We start from the raw sequence: 11,499 nt of genomic DNA on the forward strand, positions 1-11,499 counted from the left end.
CAGGAAAAGAACTACAAGCAGTTGTCTAACTTTAGCATTATCCATGGATTTCTTCAGACTCCTGTACTACAAGGAGGACTTCAGACTGTGCACTCCCAATCCCAGCCCATTGTGGGAATCAACAAAATATCTTCTCTAGAATCTGAACTACTTGTAGTGTAGTTCAGTGTAAATCCACAGCTCACCCTTTCTAGGTAAATACTTATGCTACCAGGCCACCAAGCACTTTCTGCATAAATCAAATTAACATGAGAAAATTAACAGAAAGAAGGAAGAGGATTGCAGGCAGGAGGGAACTAGGATGGATTTGACTAGATGGATAGGCCCAGAAGTTCTTCAATCCAGGCATTCTTCTGGCATTGCTTAGGAGCACATCTGATGACTCAAGAGTGGAAAATATGGCACCCATAGCAAGAACCAGAGTCCAAAAATAAACTACCTCACATTTGTTAGAGGATATGAATAGTTAAGTACAGTTATTGCAGAGTAGGAAACATATACATTGTACATGTAGAAGCCACTGTGATTAATCTATGTTCTTAAATATTGTTTACATAGACTTATGTTGTCCAAGAACAAAAACGTGCACGTCAGTCACAAGCATCTTAAAGACTGAACCAGAGCCATGTAACATACCATCCATCCACAAGCCCTTCGTTGACAAACCACGTAAGCTTTCTCTTAGAGAGCACAGTGTTGTTGAGGTTTAGCCTGCTATACTCCCATATATATGGTTTCCTTATGCCCAGTGCCTCGATGATCCAGTAGAACTGTTCATCTCTGTCATGGTATTCAGTTGTTCTCAATGCATGTGTGACACCTTCAATGCTATCAACTATAGGGCAGGCAAAGTCATACGTGGGATAAACCCTGAGGAAAAAGACCTTCAGTTAGCAGGGCAGAAGAACAAGACACTTTCCTCCCACATAAACAATTAAACTAACCATAATTTATTTTCATGTATTATAAATATTTATAATGTATGATCCTGAAAACTTTCAGATCAAGACTAAAATAAAACATACACAACTAATAGTCCACAAAAAGATCCAGAGGGTGATACATTTTTAAAACAAGGAAAGCCTTCAAGAAGTTACTTAATCACAGCCTTAATATTCAAGCCTAAAAAAAACCCCTACACTGCTACTGTTCTTTTTAAACACACAAAATTTTGACTTACAGGGTTTTTTTTCCCTTAAATATCCAAAAGAACCATTATTTGACTAAACAATGAGCAAAGTTTTCATGTTTAAAGACAAATACAGACATAGTTTTCAATGTTTCCAAAAATGGAGTTGTAAAGCTGGAAACAGAGGTTTCAGATAGGTGCTGAACCTAGCCTTGACCAATTGAGCCGGATAACTTCAATGCAATCAATTACAGTTCAATTACAATGTAGTAATTCTTCATTCTGCACAAAACCAGCCATTGTTGTGAAAGTAGAAGCAGCCACTCGGGTGAGTAGATCAGTGATATTGTGCAGCAATATAGAATCGTAGCAATGTAAAACTGCCATAATTCTGTTGAAGCTTTATGAGCTAGAGCAAACAGCTTTGCTGTCTGAGATACAGACATTAAATTTTAATTCATGTTTTGGCTCAAAGCTTTCCACTGACATACAGTGTATTTATGGACCGAAACTGCAATAATATTGACTGTTGGCCATAATGGCCAACTCACAAGTTTTAAAGTCATTTGCACAAGTTTCAGAAAGTCAAGAGACTCGTGGCACATTCTGATTGAAAAATGCTGGCAGGTTCCAAGTATTAAAAGAAGTTTACTAAGATGCCCTGAAAGGAGCAAAAGTTACAGAACATGCAAGGAGGAAGTGGACATACTTGTAGGTACTTCCAGTACGAGGGTGAGGCTGGTTTTTACAACGATAAAGAGTTGGATCCCTCATACATCCATTATTACTACTCATATCTATTTTTGCTCGTAGACAACAAGTTTGTCCGTATTCTGTTCCCTTTTTCATTTCTTCCCACATCTGTAGATTCTTATTAACACCTAAGAACAACAAAAATAAATCATTTTCTAAGGTATTATGAAGTTCATACAGAGCCATGTTTTATTACTGCAGCAACAAAAATCAATGTTACTCCCCTCCTTAGACACTGGAATTCATTTTCACACATTTCACATTTTGAATTTTTTAACTGGTAATGAATGGTGAATTCATACATACACAAGTTCAGTGCACCTGTCTAAATGTACACTTACTTCAGCCTTGCAGAACAAAGAACTGAACACTTCCAAGTTTCTATAAGGACCTTAAAGATATACAATTAATCTTCACATTCATATTTGTTAATAAATATTAAGTTTTGATGCCAAAGATAGGAAAGCAAGATTGAAGGTTAAAATATCTTACAGTTATTTCTGTGTTTAGATTCCACTCTTTGCTCACGCTCTGCTTTCATTTGTTCTGCAGGAGTATCATCCACATATGCCTTCCCCTCCTGAATAAGCTTCTCAGCATATTTCATTATTGTTTCAAAGTGATCTGAGGTATATGTAAATTGATCTGGTTTGATATGCAGCATTGCAACGTCTTCAAGAATAACCTGCAAAGTGTGAAATTGTATACTGTAACATTCAGGAAAGCTAGTTTTCTTAAATCTTTATCCTCTTCATACCAGATGAGGTGCTTTTAGCACTCCATTGCCCAGGAAGGATAAGCCATAAGAATAAGCATGAAAGAAAAGAGAGGCATACACTTAACCTTCACTCACAGCCTATATGAGATCACACTTAACTTCAAGGAGGTAGGATGAGAAAAGTAGATGAGAGCTGAAACAAAGTACTTATTACGGACTAAGGAGCGCTTATGAAATTAAAACAGTGTATTGCAAGAGTTGCCTATCTGCATACTGTAAAATAAACATTGGAGAACAGGAAGAAATCAGCTATCAGTAAAATGGCTTTAAGCTTTTTAAGCTAAAGTGGATGGAAATTTCACCCAAGCATAAGACTTAGGTGCAATAATGATACTGTAAAAACCTAGGGCAAAAAAAAAGTGTGCTAGAGGAGAGCTACACATCCTTTACCTATGAATTAGCTACACAGTGTATAGTTTTCTCTGTGCTTTTATCATACCTTTTCAAAGTCTTCTTTCTCTTTTTCTGGGTTTGTGTCATCAAATCTCATAATGAGTTTTCCTTTAAAGTTAACCTGGTAGTGCTGATTTAGCAGGGCAGCTTTGGCATGACCAATATGCAGATACCTAAAAAGGAAATACAAAAGTAAATATATACACTAGCACTACTTTAGCTAGACTTCTTTTTGTGAGGGAAGAAGAAAGAATGCAAAACAATACCTAAGTGTAACAAAAAAACCCCAACCTAGGATATTTCTTAAAATAACATACATTTATCAAAGTCAATTATGTTTCTTCTACCACAAATTTCGTAGATAACTGTTAAAAATATCTAAATCTGGAAATTAGAGTGTCACTGGGATATAAAGATTGGACTGGAATTCTCTCCAGTTTTACAGACTAACTTAAACCAACTGTTGATGCTACCCAGTAGCAGCTACCAGATTATCTGAACCTACCACATTCAGAAGAGTGGAATTTCCTGAAGTGATGGTTGATGTATATTTTTAACATAAGCTATAAAGCTACTCACTCTTAGGTGAGAACAATATATGTTACACACATACATGTAGATAATTAGCTATCATTATTATTGTCATTATTATTACAATCATATTAACTTACATTATTAGAGTAACAGTTTACACTGGGCTAATGGGGTAAGAAACAACTACAGAAGTCACATGATGTGCATCAGCCAGTTTAATTAAGAAATTCAATCATGGAAATTTTACAGCTCATTATACAATTCTAAAAAGAAACAGAAATTAAAAGCTGGCTGAAAATTGAATCTATTATATTGGCTCATCACATCTCCTCTGTGTGGTCTTTACAGAGTTTGTGCTCTGATACTTTATATAGTTTGGATCCCTGGGCCTCCAGTGCACATATGGTGTCAAGCTTCCCAAAGGAAGGCTATCCCACACATCTTTCCCTTCTCAAACCTAAGCTTCTTTGGAAAGCACTATAAGCCCTTTGACTCAACTCATAAAGACACTATTTACATATTGCAGCTCCTGGCAATGCACACACATCCATGTAAACGCCATCCTTCTGCTTCTCCACATCCCACTGCTGTGTGGCACCATGTCACCTGCTGGCAACTAACCTCCCTATTCCAAGTTCAGGCAACAGTACAACGAAGCACAGAAGTGAACATACAACTCTATTGTAGACAAAGCTTTAAGTAATCATTTGGCTCAATAGTCTTGTCTATAAGCTGATTAACATCCTCACCAAAGCACCTTTATGGCATTTTTAAAGACAAAACACAAATAGAACCTTCTTAGAGTATTTATGTTTCTTACCCACTTGCTTCAGGAGGAAACCTTACAATGACCTTTCCCATCTCTGCACCAGGAAGTTCAACAAATTTCCCAACATCCGCTTTCTTTTCCTTTTCTGTTGCCTTAAAAATTAACAGACACATAATTACAGATCACTGTACAATCAGATATAAAACTAGATAAATAGTTTGTGTACCAAAGACTCCTTTCAAACCAGACCTCAAAAAGTTGCCATATAAGGCTGCAAATTCATCTCTCCACAACTTTCACATTGCTTGTGGCACAGCAAAACCAGAGTAATTCCAGAGTTTTTTGAATCTAAAAATTTGACCTAGGACTGAAAAGTCCCACTAAGTTGTCTAATTTATTCCACAGAACAAAACAATTACTAGTCAAGTTTTTGTATCTTAGTGTTTTTAACCTGAATGTGATCAATAAGTTCAATCAACCAAAGAGTGCAATCTTTGAGACCCATCAGGATCTCAAAATCTCTTTAGAAAAAGCAAGCAATATATCCAAAGAGCAGTGCTGATTAAGAGGTGCAAGAATTACATGATTCCATTTAAGCACTGGACCACACCACTCATGCCTTTCTAAATTTGAAAGCAACAGCTTCAGCTGTAAACAAGAGTTTACAAAACTTTAGTTTACAACTAGTTGCTTTTAATTTTTAGTTCTCTAACTTATAAAATAAAATGCTCTTCACACAAATAAAGCCACTATCTTCAGAGGATCTGAGCAAGGCTTACCATTTTAACTTTGGGTGTACCAGCTGCCCACTTGGCTCCTATTGACTGAAAAGCATGCTGTACCTCAAGAAAGCCATACCATCGCTTCGCATGTACAGGAGCTTTGTTTTGCTGTAATTGCTCTTGCCAGATGTTATTATCTGTTAGAAAAAAAATAATTTTTCAAACTATTAAATTATAAAAATGGATTGACTATCAACAGTAATTTTTAAGACTAAAGAAAAGATAGTGTTTTTTTAAAATCTACTTTCTCTTTTCTGAAGAGATAGTCACAGGGACACAAGCCACATTGAAGCAAATCAAATAAACAAACTCCCTCCAAATCCAAAGCATACTGCATTTTTTCCTGGATTCATGAAGGCAGAAGGTGGGGAATGGTGAACGCACATTTTTCTATGTATCATCCACCTTAAAATTAGTAACAACTTTATTTCAAGAGAGAAATAATTGTGTCTACATTTGATGTTTTCTAAGCTTTACCCTAAGTAAAGAATGTATCAATCCTATCCTTTATTTTTTGAGGGGCTATATTTCATCAATCTAATTTTCAAGGAACTTAACTTCATTAGAAAGATTGTGATGGAGAAAGAAGAGGAAAAAAAAAGCACACTCCTTTCAGATTTCTCTCAAGAGCACCAACTTTGAACAAATACTAAAAGCTGCTCGCTTTCAATCTTGATTATGCGTTTTACTTTCAAGAGGAATTTGGTTATACTGAATGGTAGATTACCACATATCTACTTTAGAAACGGAGCTAAGGGAATACAGAAACCAAACCCATAAAAAGAGATCATCAAAGCTTCTTTAAACCTCCAAAGGATATTTCACAGAGGAACATATAACTCTTTCATTAATTCAAACTAAACACTGTAGAAATTTCCTCTACTAAGATAATGACAGGGAAAAGTCTATGTATATAATTTTACACAGCACATTTTCATATTTATGCAACAGGTAATAAAAAGATGCGCTTGCAGTGAACACAAAAGAAGTTAAAATGTCCCATATAGAGATTACATATAACAATTTTTTTACATTCTAGGGTTTCCTAAGCTATACTATTGCCATCACTAGTGATGCACAGGTCAAAGCAGTATGCATAATAGCATAAAGTCTGCCATACAACTAAGAGTCATCAAATGGAGATTTGGAGATTCCTGTTATACACTGACTGCAAGCCAATGAAATAGCAAACATATACTGATACCTTTTATTACAGCCCAAACACACAAATCTGCAAGACTCAGAGAGTTTCCAACCAAGTATGTTCTTAGAGACAGACAGTGGTTGAGTTCTTGGACTGCTGAAAGAAATTGGCTGGCAGTAGATAACTTCGTAGCGCTGAACTCCAGCCAGTGGTCAATCTAGTTTTAAAGGACAAAAGATGGTTAGTTACTCAAGAAATAATAATTAAGTTTGTTAAATAACTGAAATAATATACAATCCATTTAATAGCTGAACAAGAAATATTAACAGGAACATTAGCATTAAATATATTGGATAATACATCATAATATATATGTTTCAAGAATGTTTAAAATAAATTATACTGAAAAATTCACCCAGAACTATGACAAATGATGAAATTTAATTTCTTCCTTCAGCTTGAATTCAAACTCCCAAAAATACCAACTTCACTGAAGCTATTTCCATTGCTAAAATAACCAATAGTTCTTAGGTACTTATTTTTCACACTTATTTGTGACCTATTTGATCTTCCTGGTACTGCTGCTGGTTAAGTACATCATTTTTCGCCCGGTTCCTATCTTCTTTTCCTCATCTCCTTTTAGATTTGAAGTAATTAAATCCCTCCTCCTGTCATGTCCCATACCCCTCTCCTGCAAAACAGTCTTCTCCGTATCTTGGTACATAAACAAAAGCTTCAAAGTATTAATAGGCACTTGGTTAATAATGCTACCCTGCTTATAAAGTGAATCTCTCAACCCTGTAAGAGCTAAAGTGTTTCTTCTAGTTCTTTGATCCTATTTCATGTCTAAGTGTTCTATAAACTGCATCGGGAATCCTTCCAATACTTGAGCCAACGTGGCAAGCACAGATGTAATTACAACCAGCACAGAATTCAGTTCAGTCTTTTGCAGTTATGCTCCAAAATATGTGCACCACAAATGCAGCTGTCACTGTATTTCTTGAAGTACAATTTTACTTTTGAAAGATGAAGAAGTGAAAAGAAGTATTTTACCAGAAATACCAGTCTTGAAAGCATGTTTGCAGAGGTCTGGGCTTAACGTAAAAACAAGAGGTTTGGATAGAAAGTTTAAATAGCCACAAGGTAACCTTCAACTTTTAAAATGCCTTACAAGCAAAACAGTAAGACAACACTTCCCTCAAGACCAGCTATAAAGGCTGAAGAACGATTACCACCAGCTTCAAGTAGTTGTAGAAAAGACCTGAATCAAGTCCTTCAGTCCCTCCACAGATTTCAGAAGAAATAAATTTCAATTCATCTGTCAATTTCAGTTACCAACTTAAAATTCAGCATATAATTGATTATTCTGAGCTAGACTTAAGAAAAATTCCCTCCATTTCATGTCATATCATACCCACAGTTCCTAATAACTTTTAGTAATCTGTGTAAGCAAGGGAGACCAAAGTTCTCTCTTTGACACAAAAAGGAAGGAACAGTCCATCTACGTGGCGATGTCTTGACACATTTCAACAAGTGAAACTGGTGTCAGGGTTTTGTACATCATATACAGCAAAACCTACTTCAGGATTTCAATGTCACACAGTGTTCCTTGGTGTTACACTACAGTGTTACTAAGTAGTAACTGATGGCAACAAAGCAGAGGGACATAAGGTGTGAAAAACACATTGTATCACCTTCCATCCTGAATTACCTTCAGTTAGTGAACTGCTAGTTTTCAGACTTGCTGTCGCAGGGGTGGGCAAACCATTCTAAGGTCAGATTTTTTGCTCTTTAGAATAAGGAGCAAGCTTAGCAAAACAAAACCCTCAGCATCCCACATAGCTGAAACTTCAGTCTGACAGTAAAATACAGAACAACAAACACAAGTTCAAAAAAACCAAACCCAAAAACAAGTCCCCACAAACTGAATGCAGGCAAAAAGGAAAGGAAAACAAAGGTAGAAAGGCATGACTCCTCACCTCAGTGTGTTCCAACAGATTTGAACCATACAACCCAGCAGATGCAGCAGCTCTAGCCAGATACCGAGCTATTGAATTCACATCAGTAAACGAAACATGGCTAAACAAAGAGGCAAGAAAAAGGCATATTAAATTACTATCTCCAGTTCAACTTTAATTATATGCACATAGTTGAAACATGTTAAAGGAAACACAAAATAACTTCTGGCTAAGCCAACAGGTACCAGGTCACCAGCCTAAAAAAACCCCTATAAATAAACCTAGCAAAAGAATAAATGAGTCTTGATTTTCTATCACCAGATGGAACAATAAGATTCTACACGTGAAAGAATTTTGTTTGGATAGACAGAAATTAAGAAAATAAAATACATTATTCTTTCAAATAATAAAACTCTCTCTCCACATTCTGACAGAGTGCACAAGCATAACCCAAGCTACATATTTTCCAGAATATAAGTAGCTAATCAGGATTTGTTTTCTTTTCATAAAAGAAGGATGACTTTGAAGAGGATTCCTTAAGAATCAACAGAATAATTGAGAAGTCTTCGCCATGGTTATAAGGGCTAGCGTCAGGGGAAAAAAACCTGTTCATTTGTTACTCACTTTCCTCAATTCACTCTTCACAGAGACCATCCCCTGATGAATAAACTTGCCTGCCTGTATTTCTGGTTTTTACCCAGTCTTCTCCAGATATAAGACTAATTTGAATTTCTTTTACCTATTCTACTTATGAAAAGTCTCAATAGATCTGGAGAAGAAAGGCTCTGCAAAGAGCATAATTCTTCCTGTCTTTTCATCTCCCTTTTTCTACGTTACGTACAATAAGCTGCACACTGTCAGGAGTCTAGCTTCAAATTTACCTAAGATAAATCAATATTTACTAAAGAGCTTTAGAAAAAAGATGCATCACAAGCATCAATTCTCCAGATAATACTCATCTCTACAGTCCCATGTACGTGTAGATTGCAAAATCAGAGCTCCAATTGCTCCTAAACAAGCAATGACATCAACAAAAGGAGTTTCTTTATGTGTTCTTCTGAACATTTACTCAATTTAATGGACACTTTAACTTGTTCAACCAAGGTTTCAGTTCTGTTCTGGCAATTGTTCTCTATTTCTTTTTATACCTATTGTGTCTTTCATAAAAATAAAAGAATTTCTGATAGCCCTCAAGCCTTGCAAAAATCAATGAAAGATCTGATAATTATACAGAAGACTTCTTGATATCTTAACAAGTACAATGAGGCCCATTTTTAGGACAAATGGATCAGCCAGTATCATTAGGTCAACTGAACTAAAACCTAAGGAATGCAGTTCATTGTGGAGTGTGGGTTTTGTTTTTGTTTTGGAATTGTTTCTTTTTCTTCTTCTTCTAGCTTTTCAAGTATCTAGCACTCAGTATAGAGAAGATCCCTAAAATATAACTAAAACCAGAAGTCACAGGAGGGTGCTTAACTTACACAAAGTTTAACATAATTTCACACTGTTATCAGATTTTAATGAAGCTTTTTCAAACTTAGAAAAATGAAACATTTCCGATACGTTTGAACCTACAAAAAGTCTGTAAAATGTACTTTTTGATTGTTTTCACTAGTTCATACTAAAATATTCTTGATTACTCAAGCAAAACAGAATAAATGTATGAAATGGGACAATATTAGTCTGAGTAAAATCTGCTTTAAAATCTCTTTATTTTCTTCAGGTAAAAAATACTTCCACTCAAATAGCTAACTGGCCTCCTTTCTTTGGAAAAGTTGCAAAACATTAAGGCAGCTCTTTGCAATCTGGGAGCAGGAAAAAAAGCAAACAAACCACAAATAATTTCCAATTGTAATAAATAATTGCTGAATTAATTTGTAGAAAGCACTGCAGAATGGTTACATTCACCTGCATACGAGTAATACTACTCTGAAGTATGCATGTGCTTACAACACAAAACAGAAAGGTTGTACTGCAGTTTGTTATCTGAGAAGACACAGGTATACCAAAGCACTCCATAAAGCACTCAGGGTTTAGCAGAGTGGTTTGCTTAGGAGCTATTGCTACATGCAGTTTTGAAGCTAAGGCTTCAAAAATAACCTTTAAAATAAAATTAATCATCTCCAATTAGTGATAAACTTTTCAGCTATCTAGCTGACAGCTAAGTTTCATCTAGTCAGCTGAAAAGTTTGTCACCAGATTTTAACTGCACTTCAAAACTGAACCTAGAAGAATTGTGAATAAAATGTTCTTTCTTGCTCAAGTTGAGTCATTAAAACTAATGGATTCCTGAAAAAAAAAACCAAAACCAAAATCTGAAGCATCCCAAGTGATTTTTAAGTCATGCCAAAACAAGATAGCTTCAGCAAAACTGGTGCCATGAAATCCATTTACCAAAAGCATTGTTGACATATGAGTTCCGCTGATGCTTCTCAGGTTACAGATATAACAGACTTCAAATAGAGAATCAATTTTAAAAATGATTGTACAACCAAGCAGGAGAAAATGAATGCAATACTGAGGTTTGGAATAACTTCTTAAACATAATTCAGTGCCAGGGATGAGAGGACACTAACACACAAAAATTTCCATCTGATGGAACCATGATTCCAGATATTACCCACACAGGGCCAAAGTGCAAAAGAAGAGCATTTGCTTTACATTTCTGACAAGCTCCATTATGGCCAGAATGAGTGACTTTGCAATGCAGTAGGAAGACGGCAAGATAATACAAATTATTTAATAAAATATTACTTCAAAGCCAAGTATATAAATTTATAATATTCCAAGATCATCCCCATGTGTCACAGGAGGGTACTCTGTGCATCCATGTCTTTTGGTATATGCATCCATACACTGCCTAAACTGTCGAAGTGAAATGAAACCAAAACCTAAGACTACTTACGGGAAAAGCTCTCACATGCAACTAAAAAATATCCAATTAACTCTCTGTTACGTAAGCCGTATCCCACATGTGCATAACACACACTGACAATTATTAATGCTGTACCAATTAAGCCCAAATACAACCTGTCACATTTCTCTTCCTTTAATTCAAAATCACAAACTCCGTGCCATCCCTAGACACAGCAAAAGACTAGTAATCTCAGGTTACAGTAAGAACTCATATCTGAATTCAGGTCTAACATTTTTAACAGAAAACAGTATTTGAGACTCATGAAACAATCATGATTGATGACTGTGAATCATCCTGTGCTTTGATTTTTTTGCAGAACTCCATACATAATGACAAGCTCTT

General features: G+C 35.7%; 1 protein-coding gene across 1 annotated transcript in view; it reads right to left on the reverse strand.

The window, feature by feature from the left end:
- The window catches only part of EPRS (glutamyl-prolyl-tRNA synthetase), a 35,593-nt gene that overhangs the window by 21,853 nt on the left and 2,241 nt on the right, over nt 1-11,499 (reverse strand). Inside the window, exons 3-10 of the mRNA XM_009081449.1 lie at nt 8,262-8,361; nt 6,343-6,499; nt 5,136-5,275; nt 4,408-4,508; nt 3,100-3,226; nt 2,375-2,567; nt 1,839-2,010; nt 637-870 (exon numbers count right to left, since the gene is read on the reverse strand). Of these exons, the coding sequence (XP_009079697.1) occupies nt 637-870; nt 1,839-2,010; nt 2,375-2,567; nt 3,100-3,226; nt 4,408-4,508; nt 5,136-5,275; nt 6,343-6,499; nt 8,262-8,361 (1,224 nt within the window). The remainder of the gene's footprint in view (nt 1-636; nt 871-1,838; nt 2,011-2,374; nt 2,568-3,099; nt 3,227-4,407; nt 4,509-5,135; nt 5,276-6,342; nt 6,500-8,261; nt 8,362-11,499) is intronic.

This window comes from Acanthisitta chloris, unplaced genomic scaffold (genome assembly GCF_000695815.1).
Source record: "Acanthisitta chloris isolate BGI_N310 unplaced genomic scaffold, ASM69581v1 scaffold1969, whole genome shotgun sequence".
NCBI lineage: Eukaryota > Metazoa > Chordata > Aves > Passeriformes > Acanthisittidae > Acanthisitta > Acanthisitta chloris.